This window comes from Acomys minous, assembly GCF_964271855.1.
Source record: "Acomys minous genome assembly, chromosome: 4".
Taxonomy (NCBI): Eukaryota; Metazoa; Chordata; class Mammalia; order Rodentia; family Muridae; genus Acomys; species Acomys minous.
Window position 1 is genome coordinate 63,874,959 of NC_140486.1, and position 24,334 is coordinate 63,899,292.

The window sequence follows — 24,334 nt, forward strand, 5'->3', positions numbered from 1 at the left end:
GGCGGTGACGTTCCCCGCCGGGGACCTTGGGTGGCTGGCCCCGCCCCGCCCCGCCCCCTTCCCGGTCTCCTCCTCTTTAGGGATTATCTCGAGTAGAGAGCCTCCTAGTCACTGTCCAGACCCCTAAGACAGAGGATCTAAGGAACAAGACGCAGGGAGCCCCAAGACCGCAAAACTGCGGTGGAAAAGTGCTGGCGTTGCGGGAATGACACAGGTGGCGACGAGGTGACACGCTAGCCATGCCGCATGGGGCCTGCTGTTGGGAGCAAGGTTTCAGTACTGTCCTTTTAAAGGCCTCTCACCTTTTCTCTGTGGCCCTTTCCAGCAGGTTTGCAACTTTTCTGGCTCAGAGGGAGACAGTAGAAGACTCACAGCAGGGCAAAAGAGAGGCTTTGGTCTGCTCAACAGGCGGCTAGTAACGTCCAGTACATTGAGTTGCTGTACGAATAAAATCATAAAATATATACGAATCTTTGTGGACTGGCTAGCACTAAGTGATAGCTGTTAAAATTAAAACTATTCTTGTCGGGGCTGGATCTGACACCTCCACACACAAATACATATTCAAATATTGAAAAATACAAATTCACATATAAATATATCTTTAAAAACTATTTTTGCAAGAGTAAGAGAGTAAATATTAAATTGGATTCTATTATTATTATTATTTTATTATTATTATTACTTTATTTTTATTTTTTATATTTTATTATTATTATTAATCCTTTTTTAGACATAGTTTTGCTTAGTAAGCCAGGCTGACCTCAGACTTGAGATCCTCCTTGCCTAGCTCCGTGATTACAGACGTGTTACGAGGCCTGGCTAAAGGAACTCTTGAAAAGCAGAAACTGAATATGGGTGGGTTAGGAAAATTCCTTGCTGCATGTAAGATGTAAAGTATTATGGAAAACGCCCAGGCAAATTTTAATATATTTGAATATATTTACATTAGGCATCTGCATAAATATATTCTGAACTAATGCATTATAGCATCTAAAGCAAAGTGTTCGGCATAATCTTTCAGGTAGTGGGGGAGGGCTTTGTAGGTTTTAATTTTCACCTATTAACATTTCTGTTTATTTCTGGTTGATATCATGGTAGTGGAAGACCCTCTACGCCATAGAGGGCTTACAGGAAACTGGCAAGACCAATTTGTCACTAACTTTAGCTCACCTAGTTGTGTTACTTCTCAATTACAAGTGGGTACATTGTCACAATTTAGCACCATTGTCACCTCTGTTCTTGTTGGTCCCTTTCTCCCCGAGTCTGCAAAGGCTTCCTTTGCGCTGAGAAGCGCATCCTCTAGCCTAGGGTCTGGTCACTGGCTCTGTTTTTTCATATGGTGGTTGGCAAATGAGCTGGGATCTGAGCTTGCCTGCCCATGCTGCTACCCGGCGTCCTCTGCAGTGGAGTGGACGCGATCTCCGTGGTTACGCAGTTAACGCAGAGGGAAGGCTGTCTTTTCGTTTCTTGAGCTAGATGTGGGTGCAGGCATAACCCGTTGGCAGTTCCCATCCCTCACAACCGTGGAAGAACTCCTCGGTGAAGGCAGCAGGCTTTACCAAAATGTGTTTGCAAACCTTCCCAGGAAGCCCTGCCTAAAGGAGCGCTCTTGCCTTCGAGCCCTGTGGACACGTATTTACGCTTCATTATCGAGACTGCAGGAGCTGTTTCGCAATGAAGATAATTGCAGCTTCCACAGCACAAGAAAGAGCTAATTCAGATTTTACTTCTGTTGAATTATTCACCAGCGTCTGGGGACCGCCAAAGTCAGTTTTAGGCAGTATTCCTTCAATAGGGTGTCTGTCCCAGGACTTGAGAGAAGCTGTCAGTCAGTACCTGCAGCACATGGTGTCGTAAAACGTCATCGGAGAATAATTTCCACTTTGCAAATTCTAAGCACGCGGCTCAGTTGAAGGGACTTTCTAAGAATCAGATAATTCATATCTGCTTCCTTTGCCCCCAATTTCTTCCTGCCTACGTGAGGTTGAACTTATTTAATAAATCTTTACATATAAAACCAAATGTCAAAAGTCATTTCCAATGAAGAGTAGAGATGGCTTTGGGATAAATGGAAATATTGATAATATGTGACAATTTTAACTAAAGTATCTAAAGTAGTTTAAGATTATGGTACACACATTTTTTTTCTTTAGATGGTTATAACTCATTAGCTCAAAACATATTTTGTTCAAATAACTATATTCAAATATATTAAAGTTGGGTTAGAAGAATGCCTCAGTGGTTAAGATTGTTTGTTGCTCTCGCGGAGGACCTGGGTTTGGTCCCCAGCACCTGTGTGGTGGATCACAACCATCTTAAACTGCAGTTCCCAGGGGTCCATCTCACTCTTCTGACCCGCTGGGCACCAGGCACACATGCGGTGCACATAGATATACATAGGCAAAACATTAGTATGTGCTCACACGTGCACATGCGCACACATACGCGCACGTGCACACACACACACACAAGTAATAAAAAGACAGAACAAAATATGAAACGCCTTGATGTAACCTAGAGACACAACAGGGAAGAATCCTGCTCTTATCTCTTTCTGGCTCTTTCCCTTTATCTTTTTCTTTCTCTTCTTTTCTTTTCTTTTTTCTTTTTCAATTTTGTTTAGTTTTTCGAGACAGGGTTTCTCTGTGTAGCCTTGGCTGTCCTGGACTCACTTTGTAGGCCAGGCTGGCCGCGAACTCACAGCAATACACCTGCCTCTGTCTCCCAAATTCTGGGATTAAAGACATGCACCACCATGCCTGGCCTGTTTTGCTTATTAAAATTGTTTTGCATTTATTTGTTCAGTGTGTGTGTGTGTGTGTGTGTGTGTGTGTGTGTGTGTGTGTGGTGCATGTGTCAAGACACAGATCTGGAGGTCAGAGGGCATGTGTGTGGAAGTCAGAGGATACCATGTGAACTCCTGGGAGCTCACTGGGGTCACCAGGCTCAGAAGCCAGTGCCTTTGCTCTCTGAGCCATCTTGCCAGCTCTTTGTTAGCCCTTCCCCTGCCTGCTTATACAATGATGCGTCTATTGAGGTATATTTTTAAAAATAATTTTCTTCTTCTTTGACATCAGACATAGCTCTTCAGCTGTTTCTACTGTGCATCCCTGTCACACAGCCTGGCTATAGCATGGGCACCTCAGATGACCGTGATGATGCTATAGCGCTGTCCCCCACCCAGCAGACTGATGGACAAGGATTTCTCTGTCTTGTTTCCACCTCTCCAGAGCAAGTCTGCTCACTTATCACATGCTTGTCACAGTGAATGGTGGCCTTGTCACTTGGCTACCCAAGCCACATCAGAGGTATCACCCTCAATTTCCCATTTTCTAGATTTCCCATATTCTCTGTGGTTGTAGTCACAATTAGTAGTATTTCCCATGTGACTCATGGTAATTTCACCCAGCTCAACTGCCCTACCCATTGCTCTGTCTCAAGACTGTAAGGGCTGGAGAGATGGCTCAGAGGTTAAGAGCACTAGCTGCTCTTCCAAAGGTCCTGAGTTCAATTCTCAGCAACCACTTGATGGCTCACAACCATCTATAATAAGATCTGGTGCCCTCTTCTGGCCTGCAGGGGTTACATGCAGGCAGAACCATGAACACATTTAAAAAAAAAAAAGACTGTAAGAGCAATTTGATACTCATAGTGGGCTCAGCCATAGTCCCAGGTTCATACAGGGTGTTCAATAAACATGTTTTGGACCAAACCTACATACTGGAAGGAATTAATTATAAATGAAAAACCAGTATTATGGACGAACATATTTTGACTATTCATTGTAAATGAATTCATAGGTCTAGTCAGAAAATGCTAGTCTGTGATATGTGTTTCTTTGTGTGCGCATGTGTGTGTGAATGTACTCACACGCATATACATGTGATTTGTGTATGTGTGTTCCCTTAGCAACCCTGCAGCCAAACAAAGATAGCAGGTATGAGTCAGGCTGTGGAGCATCCTGGCTGATGGTTGAGAGATTTATGTATCCAGTATATATATGGGGCTGAGTGTGACTGGGAGGGGACGGATAGTCCAGGAGCCAACTGAGACCAGAGTTCATCACCCTGAAGGTAGAGAAATTAGACAGAACTGCCCTTCCCCTCAATCCTGGTGAAGGAGCCAGCTCCAGTGCCCTGACGGCCCAGGCATGAGTCTCAGACATTGATAGCTGGATCTCTAGTTTGTTGGGCCAGCAACCAAACCCTGCTCAGGGAGTGAGAGGAAAACACTGATAGGCTGTGGGAGGAGCCTCTAGTGGCGGGCTGGGCCTTTCTGAATTAGAGTCACGGTGGTAATAAATAGTCCTGGCACCCTGGAGGCAGACACAGCCCTGAGCACAGCTGAAGACACCACTGTTTGAGAAGAGTGATACAGCCTACCCCAGTGAGTCATTGTCTATACGCCACAGGCCCATGCAAGTTCTTCTGTGTGAGTCAGGGCACTAACTATGACCTGTGACTGCTGGTACAGAGTCCCTGAGCCTAACTATGTAAGGAAATCAGTAACATTGGTCATGAGGCAGAGACGAGCTAGCAAAAGATGCAAAAGTAGCAAAGAGGGCCTTGAGCAGTGTGTGGGGGTGGAGTGGGGTGGGGGTGGGGGGGGGGGAAGAGTTTACCCTTGGGGAAAAGTGGAGTTTCCAAAGCGATCCAAATGTGGCCATGCTGTTTTGAGGTGAATACCTAACAGGCCCGGGAGAGCCCGGCAAGGTGTTGGCGCCCTCCCAGTCTGGCACGCCCTCCCACTGAGTCACGCTTGGAAGCATTTGGCTGAAGGCTTCCTTGACGCCCAGTGAGTGCTATGGGGAGGTGGCTTGTTGATCCATCGTCCGAGATCTGCATAAGACTCTGCCACCTCAACTTACCTCTGTGCTCCACCTCAGAGCTTTTGTCCTCAGTGTCTCCCCCCACCCCCTGCGCTTTGTCCTCAGTGTCATTCCCCGCCTCCCGGCCCCCCTGCCCCCCATGCTCACCGCCCCTTGCAAAAACAAAAACAAAACAAAACAAAACAAAACAAAACAAAACAGTGCAGAGTTAGTTTATTTCTTTACTCTTTACTTTCTTTGTTCTCATATCTTTCCAATACAGTCCTTCTCTGACCCATGGCTTTAAAGTTGCCCCTGCCCCCGCCCCCCCCCCCCCCCACTTCCCCATGTCATGTCTCTCTTTGGTACATTACATCCCAATAGACTGTGTTTCTCTTACTACATTGTCCAGAAGGCAAATTCTCTATGGGCTGGGGTGTTTCTCTGTGAAACGCTATGTGTCCAGTTTTTCTTGGAAAAGCACAAGGCCGAAAAACCCTGTGAGTATGGACAAGGGATGTGAGGAGAGGAGAGGAGGTTTCTAGGAGAGTGGGGGGGGGGGTAGGGGGTGGGGGTGGGGGAGGGGTGAGAGTGTGGGGGGGGCGAGTGAAGGGGAGGCATCGAGAGTAATGAGAACCATTGTACACACACATGGAAATGTCAAATAAATTTAATAAAACATTAAACAGGCCAGCCATTCAGTAAATATTAGTTATATGTGCGAATGAAGAAGTGAAGAAGCTTTCAAAATTAAAATTATTTTTCGAAGGTGCTTGCATGTGCGTGCGTGCGTGTGTTGTATGTGTGTTTGTAAAATAAGGACAAAATGGGAAAGAGAGGGAGGGCATCAGTTTCCTGGAGCTTATGGAGTAACTCTCCAAATGAGGGAAGGGTTGTGCTTGAACCTAGTTCACTTTGCATTAAATTCTCTGACTTTTCATTATTTTTCCAAGGGTGCCACAGTGCTGGGAAGCTTAGAGGCCACCAGAGAGCATCTCTCTGTCCACCTGAGTGTCACAGTTAATCATCATCTTCCACTTGGTATAGGCATGGAAACACACCTCTGAGTATGTATTTGAGTGTTCCCAGAAAGATCTAACTGAGGAGGGAAGCCTCACTCCAAGTGTGGGCAGCCCCTTTCCACAGGCTGAGTCCCGGACTGACTGATAAATAGGAAGGGAGCCGACCACCAACCTTGTTTCTCTGCTTCCTGACCAGGGACACAGTCTGCCTAGCTGTCTCACTCCCACTCCTGGCTCAGGACCCTCCCACCAGGATAGACCATGTTCTTATACTATGAGCCAAAGTAAATGCACCTTTGGGTGCTTTTATCAGGTATTTCCTCAGAGCAAAGAGAAAAGTGACTGATAGCCAGGAGGACTGAATGAGAAAACAGGAACAATCTGGAAACAGCCCCTTCCCTCCGGGGCTAAGCAGAATAGACTTTCATTACAGGAATTCAATACTAGGATGGTTGATTTTATCCAGTCATGGGGAATCTGGGGCTTTCATTTTGCCCTGGGATTGTTTATGGGAATTGTTAGAAAGATAAAGGCACCAGCCGTGGTCAGGAACGAGAGGAGGGCGTCCTTGGCTGCTGACAGAAGCCTGGAATCTGTCTTCAATGTGACAGGGAGTACAGGGTTTCATGGGAAGCTAACTGCAGTGTTTACAGAACGTATCAATCAGAAACCACTACTGACCGAAGGTGACTAATGGGCCTGTAGAAACACAGAAAGAAACCAGCAGGGGACAGAAAGGAAACTTCTTGGCTATTTCATTCACTTGCACACAGACAAGTAGCATTCTTCAATAGAACAAAAACCAAAGCAATCAGTCACCAACTATACAAATGCTAAGAAATGAGAACAGTAGCACAGACATGCAGAATCTCAAAAGCACTCCACCAAAGGACTTGAAAAAGAATACTTATTTTAATCCACATTAAAGGCAGTTTAGATATATGACTATGATCATTTTAGCATTTTAATGCCATCTGAGTTGATACAACTCAGATGTTTGTGAGTGATTGACTTGGCTAAGATGTCCGGAGTGCAGCTAAGTTTGTGTAATGCTTTTTCTGGGAGCCTGACAAAACTAGAGTGTGTGGCTCATGTGGCCAGGTTTGAGTCTAGATGCTGAAAACAAAGATGTCACTGGCTTGCATTCCTTGGTGGAGGGAGGAAGTGGATTCCACTAGGAAGTGAGCGAGGAGTCTCCGTGTGAGCCTGTCCTTGGGAGGGCAAGAGCTTCTGCAGGGAAGATGGTAGAAACCATTGCTATGGAGGTCAGATATGCATGAGCTGTCCTGACAGAAATGATGTTCTTGAATTCCAGTGAGATACTGTGGATGGCAAACTATCTCAGTGCAGCAAGCCTATGCTTGTGGAAAAGTAGCTGAGAACCGCAGAGGAGGGCAATGGTAGTTTAGTCAGTCCACTTCTATAGTAAACGCACAGGGAATGGAGGACATCAGGACTTGTTTAGCATCTCAGGAGACTGTGTAGAAACGTGCTTTATTTGCACTGTTACAGTTTTTATTTTGGTGAACTAGTTTGGTTTTCATCACCTCTAGTTTTCTTTTTCTCAAGGTAGAGATTTTATTAAAAAGAAAATATATTCAAATATAAAGCAATCAGTGGGGAAAAAACTGATACAGGTCCTGGTGATGTAAGTCAGTTGGTTAGACTGTTTGCCTAATACGCATAGAGGCCCCAGAACCACACAAGCTCTGGGTCTTGGTGCATGACTATAATCTCAGCGCTTCTGAGGCGGAGTCAGGAGGACCAGATGCTCAAGGGCATCAAACCAGATCCTCACAATAATCCTTACTAGTTTGTGTGAGGTGAGGGTATTGTGGTTGTTTTTCAATACAAACCATAATGTTTATTACAGACACGAGCGTATGCCTTGAAAGGGGACCTGTCATTTAGCTGGGTAATGGTCAGCTCATTTTCTGCATACTTTTCAACTTCACCCCCTACCACACTGTCTCTCCTAAGTTCTGCTGAAGCCGTTTGGAGTGAGTCACACCAGTCTTACACAAAATTAGTTACAGTAGAGCTAAGCCTGTCAACAAAAACCTCTTGTGAAGAATTTTTCCAATGGTTACATAGAAGGAAGAAAGGCCGCCATTGTTTTCTTCTTCTTAACATTGGATTAGAACCTGTCATCTAAATTAGTTGCTTAATTGGATGTCAAGTGAATAGGTTAAGCAGAGCGGTATTCCAGGGAAGCATCGGAGTTGAACAGACTCAAATCCACCTGAAACTGTGTGGGAAGGACTTCTGCAGTTGCCAAGAGCAACAAGGCGAGTTTCCATTGGCTAGTGTTGTGAAACAGTCACCCGGCTCAGAGTTTTCGGTAGATGCCATCTGGAGAAAAACAAAACAAAATAGACTGTGGATCAAATGGTATCAAAGGTTTGAAATTCTGTAGGCAGTCATATGCCTAACTTAGAGCTCATTTTAAGTACTGAAAATCCAGACGTAACATTTTCTAAGTGCTTGCTATGCTCCAAATCTATTTTGCAACTACAAGGACCGGATGAGGCAGAGGTGGTTACCAGCCCCATAGCAATAGTCCAGGAGGTTAAGCAGCTTGTGAGGCTGTGAGTTCTACTAGTTGTCTCCAGAGCCTCAACTGGTGTTAATGAGAAACTCAGAACACACGTGGACAGAAACAGAATGAAACTTAAAAAAAAAGTTTAACTCTTGTTAATCATTAAAACATAGTTATTTCTGATTGATTAGTAGATGGAATAAGACTTCAAGCTTTTATTTCTTCCCATAGCAATTTGACGTTCTGAAAAATCGAGTGGGTTTTCTCTGCATAGCAGCTCCTTATTTCCTATCTGTAATAACGTCTCCGGGCTTGCTTTTACGGTGGAGAGATCTTTGGCTAGCCAAAATTGGCAAAGGTGGTCCCTGCAGGCATTGGCATGTTGGAGAAGCCCTGGGTGAGCTCTGCCTGGCAGCGTAGGTCTGCGGTTGCCTTGATAACACATCCATTGTTAGTTTGCTTCACTGAGAGACTACTCGAAGGCCAGCATAAAAGAGCGCACTTCCAGGGAACTAAGATTGTCTGCCTACAAAAGACAGCAAGGATTCTTGTTGGTTTGTTTGATTTTGCTTTTGAAGACAACTTAGGGGCTGAAAAAAAAACCACCCTGTCCTTAGAAGCACTTGCTGCTCTTATGGAAGACCCCAGGTCAGTTCCCAGCATCCACACTGGGAGCTCATGATTACCTGCAACCCTGGCTCCAAGGAATTGGCCATCCTCTCTGGGTTTCTGGAGGTATAGCACTCATGTGCATATATGCACACACAGACATGTAATTAAAATAAAAATAAAATCCTAAAAATCACTTAGATGTCAGCCTGTAGCCATGAAGTAGCTTCTGGGGATAAATCTGGAAGAGTTTATGGAAGTGAAGAAGAGAAGAGATGCAGGAAGGAATGTATTTCAGAACCTAATAGATTGAAGTTGATTACAATTTTGAAGGCACTCGGGGATGTCTTCCTTGTTAAGAATAAAGTCTTGCCAAACACAGACTCTTGATTATAACTATCTAAATGAAGTTCTGTGGAAAATATAGTTTATTCTTATTTTTCATTAGCAAAACTAGAAAGCATACACCTTGAATGCAGTTGGTGGGGGCGCACACTGAATAATACTGTCTGGCCCATGGATTTGACGGTGAAAAGACTTGTTTCATCTTTTCCAAGATATCAGGTTATCTGTGGCAGAGGGGTGCGTGTGCACTCACGCGTGCATGTATGTGTGTGTGTTATAAGCCTGTGTTGTGCCATGGAGGTTGGATCACGTGAATCATCCTTCAGTTCAAGTCAGTTAAACATGAAACAATAAGACAAAAGTTGATCTTGTGCTTTGCATTTTTATGATTTTTATTTTTTTACCCATTTCTTGTTTTTTTGTGTGTGTGTCTGTTCAGTTTTAGCTTAGGAATAAGAGTGGAAACCATAGGATCATGCCATTTAAGTAAATTTAATATTATTTAGTTTAAAAATACTTTATAGTTAAGAAAGGGTTTTGAAGTCCCCTTTGATAAATGCTTGAGACTTCTGTAGACTCATTCCACGTTGATGTTTTGTTTATGTTATTCTGTATTTGGTCAGTTACTTTTCTCACTGCTGTGACCAAATACAACAGGTATATAACCCCCCTCCAGTTTGAAAGTACAGTTCATCACTGTGGCAAGTCACGGCAGCAGGAGCTGGAGGCAGATGGCATGTCACATCTTTAATGAGCACTGCTCTTAGCTCTCTCTTTTTCACTTTTTTCAGTGTGGGGTCCCAGCCTATTCAAGGTGTGTTTTTCTTCCTTAGTTCAGACTTTGTGGAAATACCCTCAGATATGTTTCCATGGTGATTCTCAGTCCAATCAGGTTGGCAAGGAGAATGAGCTGTGTATTCACAGTGTATTTACCTAGAGCTCATTTTTACTGAGTTGAGAAAGATGAATTCAGTGCACTGTAAAATCATAAATATTGTGAGGTGTGAGACTGAGCATATGATGATCTCATGTATTTGGTCAGAATAAAAGTAAAATGGAGGTGACTTCAAGGAGTAAGGCAAATATAGCTGTTAAAATGTGCTATTTCTCAGGGGTCAGGGAAGGACTCTTTTTTAATATAACATTTTTTGTTAATTCTTTGAAAATGTCATATAATGGATTTTGATGGAAAGGGCTCTTTTGTTTGTTTGTTTGTTTGTTTGTTTTTGAAACAGGGTTTCTCTGTGTAGTCTTGGTTGTCCTGGACTCACTTTGTAGACCAGGCTGGCCTCGAACTCACAGCGATCTGCCTGCCTCTGCCTCCTGAGTGCTGGGATTAAAGGTGTGCGCCACCACGTCCAGCTTTTTTTTTTTTTTTTAAAGATTTGTTTATTACACTTACAATGTTCTGCCTGCATGTGTGCCTGCAAACCAGAAGAGGGCACCAGATCTCATTATAGATGGTTGTGAGCCACCATGTAGTTGCTGAGAATTGAACTCAGGACCTTTGGAAGAGCAGCAAGTGCTCTTAACCACTGAGCCATCTTTCCAGCCGCTGAAAGGGCTCTTTTGAGGATATCATCTTTGCACAGAGCACATTTTATGGAACCTCTGCATGTACTTTGTCACTTGCTCTCTACCTGATTCTTTTTTATTTTTTCCCGAGACAGGGTCCCTCTGTGTAGCCTTGGCTGTCCTGGACTTGCTTTGTAGACCAGGCTGGCCTCGAACTCACAGCGATCCGCCTGCCTCTGCCTCCCGAGGGCTGGGATTAAAGGCATGTGCCACCACGCCTGGCCCTAGATGATTCTTATAGGCTTACTGGAAAAGACTCCGTAACTTCCAAGTACCTTGTTTCGGTACTTATGACATCTGTCCTCAGAAACTGTAATAAGTTGAGCTTAAAGACTTGGTTCCACTATTAAAATGCCCCATGTGCCCTACCTGACTGCCTATCTGTCTAGTTTCTATTAATTTATCTATTTATCCATCATTTATTTATCTATTATCTATCAATCATCTCCTATCATTTTTCTGTTCTATCTATCTATCTATCTATCTATCTATCTATCTATGTATCTGTGCTTATATTATATTATGCATGTGTGTGTGTTTGGTATAGAGTCTTGCTATGTAGCCCAGACTGGCTTCAAAATCATGCTATTCCCTGGCCTCAGTCTTCCGAGTGCTGAGATTCTGATGTAAGCCATTATGCCCCATACTTTAAAACACTTTTTTTTTTCAGTATTGGCAACTGACCCTAGGGTCTCTTCCAGGCTAAGCCTCTCTGGGGCAGGATATTTGATCCCATTGTGAACCCTGAGATTGCCAAGTATAAAACCTTGTTTTTTTGTTTGGTGTGGTTCAGCCCTAATACACTATTAGTCCAAGAACTTTCTGTTTATTGTAAAAAGGTGATTATGGTATGGTTCAGTCAGCCCTAGCACACAGCTTTGATCCAAGAACTTTCTGTCCAAAGGACTTAATAAAGTTAAGAGGCAGAGCAAGTACCCAGCTGATGAGAATTAAAGAGCAGGAAGGACTTTGAACAGAAGGGGTTTAAGACAGTGTGGATAAGAAGGCTTGTGAGATTTTGAGCTTTGAGCTAGTAAGATCTTTGGCTTTTAGTTTTTTGGTGTTTCCTCCTGGACTGTCAGCTCTGCTAGCAAGCTTTTGGCTTTTGGCTTTTGGCTTTCTGTTTTTTTTTTTCTGGGATGTAAGCTGAGTAGGAAGGTCAGCTTGATACTTTCTCTGCCTCTTTGAGCTAGCAGATTTTCACCTCAGCATCTGGCTCATGAGTATTTACTGGTAAAACCAAATGTTTGGGATTTTTTTTCTTTTTCTTTTTCTTGTTATTATTACTTAAATAAAAAAAAATTATTCACCTTACATCCATTGTAGCCTCCTCCCTTGTCTCTTCCCAGTCCCACTCTCCCTCCCCTTTTCCCCCTCCCACCTTCATCTAGTCCTCAGAAAGGGGGAGCCCTTCTCCCCTAATATCTGACCCCAGTCTATCAAGTCTCACCAGGACTGCCTGCAACTTCTTCCTCTGAGGATTGGCATGGCTGCCTCACCAGGCAGAAGTGATTAATGAGTGAGCAACAGGGTCCATGTCAGAGGCAACCCTTGCTCCCCATATCATGGGGCTCACATGGAGACGGTGCCGCGCATCAACTACATCTGAGCAGAGGAGCTAGGTTCTTTCCGTGCATGGTCCTTGGTTGTTGCAACAGTCTCTGCAGGTTTCCCTGGGATCAGATTTGTTGGCTCTGTTGTTATCCTTGTGGAACTCCTGTCCCCTTCAGTCCTTCTATCCCTCAGCTCTTCCCTAAGTCACCCTGCAGTCTGCCCCAAAGTTTGGTTGTGAGTCTCAGCATCTGCATCGATCCTCTGCGGAGTGGAGTCTTTCAGAGGACCTCTACGGTAGGCGCCCGTCCTGTTCCCTCTCTTCAAGCACTTCCGGTGTCTATTCTATTTGTCTTTCTAAACGAGCGTTAAGCATCCTCCCTAGGGTCCTCCTTGTTATTTAGCTTTTTTGGGTCTGTGGATTGTAGCATGGTTATCCTGTGTTATACGGCTAATATCCGCTTGTAAATGAATATATACCATGCATATCTTTCTGGAGTAGCTATGATTACAGCACTGTGTCAGCCGACCCTGATGCTTTTATCTCTATGTCTATGTTTCCAGTAATTTTTTTTTTTTACTATTGTCATGATTTTCTCTACAATGTTTGTAAATTTTCAGGTGTTGCTCAAGTCTTAGGGTGGACAGTGCACTGCATATTCTGTGCAGTGGTTGCTAAACGAAGGCAACTAGAGATACACTCTTACATGCGTCCTAGTTTGTTGGGTAACCTGGGAGAGATTGCTCTTCCAAGTCTCTGTACCTAGGACTATATATAGTTCAAGGGTCCCTGCAAGACTTTAATTAGAGTATGGGGCTCCTAGTCACACTGCAACACTGAGCAGTGTCAGCTCCTGTTCTGGAAACTGCAACCACCGGCGTTTCTACCAGTGATGTTGTCTTGATTTTTAACCATATCACCATTATATCTATATTTCTTTGTCTTATATTTGTAGCAAGATGTTTTTAAGAGGAAGAATGTAAAGACACATACAAGCCTGGGCATGGCTGACATATTGGCTGTGGACAAACCCCGCCCACTGTGAGCCAGGCAGAGCAGCAGGAGCCTCGGATGTAGGCCCCGCCCACTGTGAGCAGCAGGAGCCTCGGAAATAGGCCCCGCCCACTGTGAGCCAGGGAGAGCAGCAGGAGCCTCGGATGTAGGGAGGGAAATCTGTGACTCTGGCACCTGGAGTTTAATGATTGCTAGTTTTCTTTATTTATCAGTTGCCCCTCTTCTATAAAACCATCGCAGACTGTGTTTCTTAATAAATGTTAAGCCATGTAAGTCCTGATTCAGAATTCCTCTTTGTAGACTGGGCAGAGACAGTGAAAACAAAACAAAACAAAACAAAATAAAAACCCCAGACTGACCACCAGTAAGGAGTTTACTCGTATTTATTTCCTAATTGTTGACTTCAGTGAAGGTAGACAGTTGCACATGCGCCTTTCACACTCTGACTTTGTCTTTAGGCCCCCAAATTAAAACTAACTAATTTTGCCTTTTGCATGTGTGTATGTATGTGTGTTGTATGTTTTCTGTCTCTCTGTGTGTATATATGGTATGTTCTCTCTCTCTCTCTTTCTCTCTCTCTCTCTCTCTCTCTCTCTCTCTCTCTCTCTCTCTCTCTCTCTCTCTCTTTCTCTCTCTGTATTTATGTGCAGTGATGTCAGGGGTTACATGCGCAGGTGTGTGTGTGTGTGTGTGTGTTGTATGTTTTCTGTTTCTCTGTGTGTATATGTGGTATGTTTTCTCTCTCTCTCTCTCTCTCTCTCTCTCTCTCTCTCTCTCTGTATGTATGTGCAGTGATGTCAGGAGTTACATGCGCAGGTGTGTGTGTGTGTGTGTGTGTGTGTGTGGACTAGAAGTCAAATGCAGATATGGTTTCTCAGGTCCGTCCACACTGTTTAAGACAGGGTCTGAGTTTAAGACCTCTGCGCTCACTGATATGGGTAGGCTACCTGGCCATTGAGCCCAGGGACCTGCTTGGACCAGCTTCTCCACTGGCTGGGGTTATTATGTGGGCTTCGGAGACGGAAGGTTTTGGGGATCAAGTATGGCCAACACTTTATCAACTGAACCATCTCCCCATCTCCAGTTTTGCTGTTTTTATTGTTTTGAACTTCCTATGAATTGAATGTAGTAATAGCTGTGTAATGTACCTAGATGACTTTCACTTTTCTGGCACTGAGTCTGAATGCTCAGGGCAGGTCATCCGTCTTCTTCAGGAGACTTCATCTAGTACTCATCTTTGTCCAGTGTTTTCCTCTCCATCATCTTTATCTAAGCCTCATTGTCCTGATTTACAGGGGAGGAAGGGTGGCAAGACCAGCCAGAAGCAAGATCAATGTCTTGAGACCTCTTAGAAGAGGACACAATCGGATGGCATTTATATGGTGACAAAGCTACCATGAGGACAGATGGCTCTTAGCAGTGTCACGGTACAGATTGCTGTCACAAGACATGAACACTGTCACCTCTTTACTCCAGCTTCTCCTTCCAAACCATGGTAGAATGCTGGGCTGTTGCCTGTGGGGTTACACTTATCGTCCAGACATACTGGGCATGATTGAAAGCACCCAGTTTCTAGAATATGTCTGCTTTGCTTTGTACCACATCCACCCAAAGCAATCCTGAACCCTCATACACTTCCTCGTTGCCTGGGAGAATGAGGAAGAGGTTCTTTCAAGAAACAAAGGTAAAATACTGTTAGAAGTTTCCTATACACTTTTACAGGACATTTATTGTTTGTTTTCCTTTTTTGAGACAGGGTTTCTCTGTGTAGTCTTGGTTGTCTTGAACTTGCTTTGTAGTCCAGGCTGGCCTTGAACTCATAGAGATCTACCTGCTTCTGCCTCTTGAGTGCTGGAATTACAGGTATGTGCCATGGCTCCCAGCTTACAGGATATTTCTTAATAACCATTAGGTAAAGTCTCACTTTCACAGAGTGATTAAGGCCTATTGTAACAATTGTTACACTATTTGGTCTCCCCCCTTTCTTTCTGGGGGGGGGCAAGCACGCACCATAGTGTGTGAGTGGAGAGCAGAGGAAAACTTTGAGGAGTTGGTTCTCTCCTTCCACCATGTAGGTCCCTCCTGCCAATCTCAGGTCGTGAGGATTGGCAGCCAGCACTTTCACTCAGCCATGCCACCAGCTCTGCTACGTGCTTTAGTATGTACTCTGTAAAATGTGTAATATGTGAAGACAAAGGACACTTATGTTTTCTGCTTAAAACAATTTTTATTTTTAATAAAAAAAAATACAGACACATTGCTACAAACAAAGAGGACTTCTAGGCCATTCCGTAGAGCAATACATTTTCAAACTTAAAAACACATTTAGTTTTTTTTTTTATCTATATAAGCTTTACCACTGTGACCTGGTTTCCCCTGCATTTTAATAATGCCGCCAAAACATCCAATTTTTGAGATAATCTTTCTAAACTCTTGTTTGAGACAAGGTCTCACGTAGGAACTCTCAGTGTGTGGCTGAGGGTCCATTTGAACTTCTGATCTTTTCGCTTCTATCTCCCAAGTGCTGTGGTTATATTAGGCTGTGCCACCTGCCTGGGTTCACATTCGCATTTCTTAAGTTGGATTTTAAGGGCTAAAGTTAAAGTGCTTTGGGAAACTTGAGTCTTCTACCTTTGCACATCAAATAAGGGTTGTTTTTATTGTTCATCTGACACTCACAAAAAAACAGAAGCTTGGACCAGTGTCTGAACTCTGGGTCAGAGCACGTTGCTGGGCAGAAGTCAGGGGCGGGCTGCTCCACAGGCCCGTCTCACTCTAGCACAGGCCTACTGAAAGCCTTGTGTTGGAAACATGGCTGCTGAAGCTTCCTAGCATATCTGTCCTAATACCTACCTCTCTGGTACTTGCCAAGGCTGGCAAAGGGACAGCACTAGGGACAGTGGCTTTGGGTGCTTGCTTCCATCTCTGTATCTTTAGGCTGTGTTTACTGTTACGAAATTGGGAAACAATTTTAAGCTTTTATTATTAAAAAAAATCTGTTGTATGTGGTGGCTCATGGCTATAATCTCAGCACTCAGGAGGCTATAAGGAGAAACACAAGTTCAAGGCTAGCATAGTCATACATAGCAGGTTCCAGGACAGCATCAGCTGCAGCGAGACCCTGCCTCCAAAAACCAAACCCAAACTAGCAAACCAATAAACAAAAAGCCAATATCAACAATAAACAAACAAACAAAAAACAGAAAGGAAAATTAAAAGAGTTACTTTTCATACAACTAGGAACAATTGACCTAGACAACAGCCTTGGAGAGATTGGGCTAGGACAATAATGTCAAGAAGCAGGTGAGGTAGGGTGCTCTTTGTGGGTTGGGGTGTGTGTATCATGAGTAATCAGAAGTGGCTAGGACAACTACATTACTGCTAGGGCAACTCTCATAAACTATGGTCTAAACCATTGGATCTCAACCAAGGGGTTGTGACCCCTTTGTGGAGGGGGGGGGATCCAATGACTCTCTCACAGGGGGTCCAGATCAGGTGTCATGCATATCAGATATTTACATTATAATGCGTAAAAGGAGCAAAATTACAGCTATGAAGGTGACAACAAAAATAACTTTACGGTTGGGGTCATCACAACACAAGGAACTGCATTAAAGGGTGGTGGCATTAGGAAGGCTGAGAACCACTGTTCTAAACGTTTGCTACAGCTGGTCAGTTCCTCTTTTTACTTGAAAATTATTTCTCTGTTTTCCTAACATGATCCACATCCACCCATTTTGCTGCGTGTTATTTTAGCTTACGGCCCTTTTTGCTTAGAAGCAGAGCCATGCTTTCTACTCCCACAAGCCGTGCTAGACATTGTCCATGAACCTCACCGCACATCCTCTGTGGGTCATTTCTACTCACTGGCACTTACAAAATAAAGACTGACACAGGATTAGTTTCCAGGGAGTGTCTACGAGGAAGTTCACTGTATTTTTCTTGGGCTAGATCAAAATATACACAAAATATTATTTACACTGTACTAAGCTTTCTTCCATGTGCTATGATATTTGTGTCTCAAAACTATCTTATTGTGAATATACACAGAGCATAGAGACAGCAAGTTAAGCCTGCTCACTCACAGCCCTGTGCTTCAGCCAAAGATGTGATTTGAGTTCCCTCACTAAGAAGACAGAACCCTGGCTGCAGCTGGTACCTTTGTTCCAAGCTGCCCTGAAAGTTTCATCAAGCACCTCGACGTTCCCATCGTTATTAATAATACTCTCATATCCTTAATGACATCAGAATAGGTGACCGAAGCAGGAACTTGAACTCCAAGAAAGAAGCCAGTCAACCAACCCATACCGAATTTTAAGGCGACAGCGTCTTCCCTTGGCATTGATAATACAATAAAAAAATGTAAAGATGCTTAGGAAATCTTCCTGTCTAATATCTTAGATCAGGTTTTTGGAAACCCACAGGGTTTATTCCCGCTTGAAAAAAGTCAGAGAGTTAGAAATGACAACATACCCAGCTTTGGTATATGAATCAGAATATTTGAACTATAATCATGATCAGAGATTATCCACTAGGAGCCAATTTGTCCAACACCTCAAGCTTTGCTAGATTTAAAAAAAGATATTTAGGTACAAATATGCAAATCTGCCTGGCATGTTTTTCCAGTTTGCTTCCGTCATAGATGGGAACAGGATTCTTTTGTATAGAGCATACTGTATGAGCCTCGCAGCTCTGTGGGAGCCACTATGCTGCCGGAGGCACTTGGAAGGGGGCAAATGACCCTTTCTGTTACAGTGACGTTCTGGGTGAGACGTGGGTCAAAGGTCACAGTGGTGGGCTGCACTAAAGAACCTGAACCAGAGTAAGTTTCTGTAAGCAAGTAGTTACCAAGCTGTAGAGGGTCAGGGATAGCAATAGCAGGGTGGACAGAGCCAGAGGTAGACAAAACAGAAGTATCTTGACTGCCAGGCAAAGTCTGGAACCTGACAGAACCTGCCTGAGGGGCTTCCGTGGAGCGAGCACAGGTGTCAGCCCCTGGACCACTGTCTTTAGGGCCCGGTTTTGCTGGCGTGGCTTCCTCATCAGTACCGAGACATATCTGTGCAAGCTTTTTAAATTTGGGGCCAAGGGAGTCCAAGAAGCTGTCATCTAGGTCGTCAGCAATAAAGCTGCAGGAGCTGAGGGCGGGTGAGCAGGGGGCAGCATCCTCGTCTTCGTCATCATAGATCAGTAAACAATCATTGATCTCCCGCTCATCGTCTTCCTCGGCATAGGCGAGTGCTTTCTAAAGACGGAGAAGGAGAAGAAATGGACCTTATAAGTACCACCGGATCCTAGTCATAAAAATCCAAGGCTGGAATAAGAGCGCTCACGCGAGGTAGTCCACACGAGTGGTGCAAATGGTCTTCATCTTATTTGGTTGTTTTCCCCTCTGGATAGCTAAACTGTTTTCATTTATTTATTTTTATTGATAGTATGTTTTTAGTTAGTGTTCTGTATTATGACGTTTTCATACATATATAACCTTGATCTTTGCTCATATTTAGACCCGCCTTACTCTTTCCTGCTCTCCCGTTTTCCTCCGGCTAGCTCTTTCCCTTTCGCCAAATAGTCTTTCCTCAGCTTTCATGTCCTATATATGAATATATAGTTAAATATGGATTTTTACAAATGAGAGAAAACATGAGATTTTTTTTCTATTTTTGTCCCATGTTCCCCTTCCATTCTCCTATCTCCCCCTCCCCTCCTCCTTCCAAGTAGGCCCCTCCTACCTTCATGTCACAGATAAAATTAAATCTAGATCCACATATTAAAGAAAGCAGGATATGGCTTCAGGAAATACTCTTTAATAAACATTTTTGGGGATTTGCCAATATGGCTGACATTCCATCAGAGAATCTAGCCTAGGCTTATGTTTTTGTGCTTGGTTTTATCTGGATTTTAGTCCTTATAGCAACTCTATATGATGCCTGGAGTTTATCACTGGGCTGTTTTGTCTTTGTGTTGGAATAGGGGAAGTTTTCTCAACGTGCACCGAGTCAGTTTCAACCCCACGGGAACTTTGTGTTAACTCAGTCCTCATCTGCTTATCTTGTGAATTTCAACTAGGGACTTGGTTTTGACAGCCACCAAAATTGCCTAATTTATTTTGACACGAGGAAGCTTTCCTTTCCCTACATTGAAAAAAGCCTAGGAAAATGAATCTCAAAACTAATGTAAATAACCGAGTAAACGAGATAACAACGGCGCCTGACAGTTTGCTACCCAGTTACCTGAGAAAAGTAGGACCCAAGGAAAGCCATGTTCACCGGAGCAGCAACATAGTCCTTCAAGGTCCCTCCGGTTGAGTGCCTGGTTCTCATCGTTCCTGAGTGACCCAGGGGACAGGGGCCCAGTGCCACCGCGGCTCCGGATGCAGCAGCTGCTCCCATCTTGGCTGTCATCTCCATTCCCGAAGCACCTTCCACCACTGTCCCTCCAGCATATGTGTTTGTACAGACTTCTAAAGACAGGAGAAAGAGAGAGAGAGAGAGAGAGAGAGAGAGAGAGAGAGAGAGAGAGAGAGAGAGAGAGCGAGAGAGAGCGCTTTAATATTCCATGCCATGGCTTTTCCCCCCTAAAGCTTCTGTGTGTGCATATTTGTATGTACATGGGTGTGCATGTTCCCAGGTGTGTTCATGTCCATGTGGCTATGTGGATGTGTGCACTTAGGGAAGTAAGAAGTCAATTTTGAGTGTTGATCCTTAGAGGACTGTCCATCTCTGTTGAGTCAAGGTCTCTCACTGGTCTGGAACTCGCTGAGTCAGCTAAGCTCACTGACCCACGAACCCTAGGGATCCTCTCCTTGAGTTCCCAGTGCTGTGACTATGGCCATGTGCCACCATGCTTAGCTTTTTCATGAGCTCAGGACCTTGTGCTTGCACCGTGAGCACTTGGCTGACTGAGCTCACTTTTCAGTCCCTAAAGTTCTTTCATTTTTGATGTCCATGCACAGTTATGGTGTAAAGCAGCAATGTGAGGAAAAGTGCAACGATGTGACTGGGGAAATAACGTTCTGGTAGGCTTATGTGAGAGTAACAGTGCGGGTGGGTGAACAGGTGAAAAAGCCCTAAAAACATGTCAGTTACAAAAAGAGTGCAGGGGAAATGGATTGTCAGGGGCCATAGCCAAAAACGGCAAGAGTCAGTGAACAGCCATGGACAGCTTCTAAACTCCTGCATTCTCAGGTGCAATAACGTTGCAGTCAAACTGCCATGGGATTTCAGTGTGGAAAATGAAGAGAGGGCCTCCATGATGTCACCAAGTCGGAGGGCCTCCATGACGTCACCGTGCTAGAGGGTATTCATGATGTCACCATGCCAGAGGGCCTCCATGATGTCACCATGCCAGAGGGCCTCCATGATGTCACTGTGCCAAGTAACAAATGGTGTCCAAGGAAAATTTAAAGAACTTATGGCTGTTTTTTCCTATTTCTTTCATAATATGCTTTCCTAGATTATTTGCATTATCTTTTTTTACTCTTTATTTACCATATTTTTCAGACCATAAGACTCACTTTTTCCCCCCTAAAGTGTGTGTGGGGGGAATTAGGGTGCCCCTTATGGTCCGTTTCTTGTTTTACTGCTCTAAGAACTGGGTGCCTCTATGGCCCAAAAAATATGGTATGTGCATATGTGTGTGTCTATGTGTGAATATGGGCACATCTGTATGGTATCCACAGAAGTAAGAACAGGATGTCAGATCCCTTGGAACTGGAGTTTACAAGTGTCTGTTAACCATTCAGGGCGCTATCAGGAATTAAACTCCAGTCCTTTGGAGGATGAGCAAACACTCCCAACCACGCCCCAACCCTCCAGCTCATCATGGGTTAGTTTTTCCACAGACAATTCTGAGTTGAGTTTTTGCTCTACGGTGGGAGAAGCCAGTGAGTATTAGAGAAGCTGCTAAGGGCTGTCATATAACTGGAGATAACTTGTGCCAATCTTTGGTAACAATAAGATTAGGAATAAAATTCCCGCCAGTGCCAAGTCTTGTTGCTTGCTAGTCTGTAGTACATTTTTGCAATGAGATAACGTAGTAAAACATTGTTGCCACTTGGTAAGTACAAAGAAATAACAAAATTACTTAAATGCAAGCTTCAGACTTCATACCCCATAGTGACTGCCTTGGAGCTGCTAACTGAATTCAAGCAGGACATAGTACATGCTGTTACACTAGGAAGGACAGAATTTAGCACATGTGTGTGCACATGCACACACCCACACGCACCCACACACCCACACCCACACACGCCCACACAAGGTGGGGATACACATATGTGAAGCCCGTATGTGCTCATGTGAGACTTAATGTACAAACATGACCCGAACTGAGCCAGCAGTAGACAGAGTTAGTGGAGGGGACAGCTACTGTTCATATTTTTATTTACAGCTTTCTAATGCCGTAAAATATTTCCTGATTCAAAATTATCAACTAGGGGTTGGAGAGATGACTCAGAGATTAAGGGCATTGGCTGCTCTTCCAAAAGACCCGAGTTCAGTTCCCAGTACCCATATAGTAGCTCACAGCTGTCTGGAACACCTGTTCCAGTTCCAAGGGATCCTAGGCCCTCTTCCGGCTTCTGTGGACAGCGGGCATGCACACAGTGCCCAGACCTACACGAAGGCAAAATACCTCTAAACAAAATAAAATAATAACTTCAAAATATTTTAAAGTTCGTAATTAGTTGCCTGAGAGCTATACTTACTTCAATTCATTACAGTTTCAGATTCTCAAAACAGTGATATCAGTGAGTGAATTAACTAAGCAGGACAGACTAGTGTCTCAGAATTGGCTAAAACACAAAGAAATACTAATCCAGCTTCTAACTTCAGTGGTGATATTTCTTGTTATGTACACACATGTGCAATTATTGATCACTTCTTAATTTTGACCAGTTTTCCTTTAATCTACCCTTGCTTTCAAAGATAAATTTTAAAAATAAATTTCAGCTATGTGGGAGGCTGAGGCAGGAGGATTTCAAGTTTAAAGCCTGTCTGGGCAAGTTAGTGAGACTCTGTCTCAAAAACAGAAAGTGTAAGAAAACAGGGTCTGTGTAGCTCAGTCAGTGGGGGAACACTTGCTCAGCATTTCTGAAGCCCAGAGTGCAAATCCCAGGACAAATAGGTAAACAAACAAATTTGACGTTCACTCACCAGAACTTTCCATAAAATCTGCTCCATTGGTTGTGACAGGAGGAACACAAATACTTGATATTTCCTGCAAATTATGTTAAAGGATAAACACATATATTTTAGAGAAATGTAGGTGAAGTGTGGCCCCTTGTAAGTGATCACATTACAATTCTTCTTGGAGTGGCCATTTATAGGATATGACTTTGTAAAGCTGAAATCCTAAAAGTTCCCATCCAAGACAGTCTCCACGTGCCACCAAGGATCGAGACACCTGTGATAACCCTTATTCCTCCTCTGCCCCATGGGTACAGTAACTGTTTTACAAACCCGATCTTCACCTTGTCTTCAGGCTGGGCTCCTTCGATTCCCCACTGATGAATGGTTCCTTCTGAGCCATCGGGCACTGGGACAAAGCCACCTGTCGCTGCTCCTCCAAGGGGACCTGCCCCACAGTCACAGGTCAGCAGCAGCAGAGGGGACACTAGGTAGGAACAGGGAAATAAGAGAAGGTTTGAATCCATTGGAAACTATTGACACGCCAATTGTCAGAAATGTTATAAAGGCAATACAATACTTTAAACATTTAAGGGACATATTTAATGAAAGCAAAATTGGTATCTACAAAATACAATTTAGTAAATGAAACACAGTCCTGAAGGATGAAGCCAGGCCATTCTTGGAGGATTTGTTCAGTTTTTCAACCCTTTCCATAATACATTTTAAGATGGTGATGATGATGATGATGATGATTATCATCATCATTGTTGCTGCACTTTTGTACATATTGAGTGTATCTATTGTGTCTAGTAAATATGCACAAAACCATGATATCTCAAAAGCCAATATTTGAGGTGATTATGATAATACTTTAGCAATCTAGTCCTTAGTAATATCTTAGTAAATAGCAATTGACCAGCAAGGCTCAGCAGCAACTAGAGATGGTTTCATGTGTGTGTGTGTGTGTGTGTGTGTGTGTGTGTGTGTGTGTGTGTGTATGCGCACGCGTGCGTGTGATGCATATGAGGATCGGAGGTGTGAGATGCTGGGAATTGGAGCTCAGGTGTTTGCAGTCTGTGCTCTTAGCCTCACAGGCCCTTTCAACTGCACTTTCAGTGGTTAACTGAGAGTCCCTAGCTTGGAAAAATCTTCCAGACATTGTATTGTTCTTTCTGCTAATGGGCTAAGACATATTCATTTGAAAATATTTATTTCCTATGTATGGGTGTTTTGCCTGCATCTATCTCTGTGCGTCATTGTGCATGCCTGGTGCATGCAGAGACCAGAGGAAGCATCAGGTTCCCCAGAACTGGAGTTACGGGCAGTTGTTAACTACTATGTTGGTGTAGCCATTTGAATCCAGGTCCTCTGGAAGAGCAGCCAAGGCTCTTAGCTGTTAGTTCATCTCTCCAGCTCCAGGAAAGTACTTATTCTTGAAAGCAGGCATTTATTCCACTCTGTTGTCAAAGACTCACCCCATCTCTGCCCTGTCAAGGCCACATAGACCCTACTGCTTGACCTGTCCTCTTAGAAGCAGCTCACCAAAGGGTTTAGGGGAACACCGTCTCAGAATCAGACTTCGAGGGTTTGAATTTTGGACTCATTGCTTTCGAGCTCTGGGACTGGAGTGTGTTGTGTGATCTTTCTCAGCTCAGCTAACTCATGCACTCAAGGGGGAAGTAAGTGGGGCTTCCATCATAGTTGCCTGACAGAGGGACAGGAAGTAATGGGTGCTTT

General features: G+C 43.9%; 1 protein-coding gene across 1 annotated transcript in view; it reads right to left on the reverse strand.

Annotated features, from left to right (window-relative positions):
* Positions 1 to 15,668: 15,668 nt before the first annotated feature.
* DSG3 (desmoglein 3) overlaps positions 15,669 to 24,334 on the reverse strand; it is a 32,910-nt gene continuing 24,244 nt past the window's right edge. Inside the window, exons 13-16 of the mRNA XM_084780636.1 lie at positions 22,939 to 23,081; positions 22,622 to 22,685; positions 19,700 to 19,929; positions 15,669 to 18,711 (exon numbers count right to left, since the gene is read on the reverse strand). Coding sequence (XP_084636762.1) covers positions 18,103 to 18,711; positions 19,700 to 19,929; positions 22,622 to 22,685; positions 22,939 to 23,081 — 1,046 coding nt within the window. The 3' untranslated portion in view covers positions 15,669 to 18,102. The remainder of the gene's footprint in view (positions 18,712 to 19,699; positions 19,930 to 22,621; positions 22,686 to 22,938; positions 23,082 to 24,334) is intronic.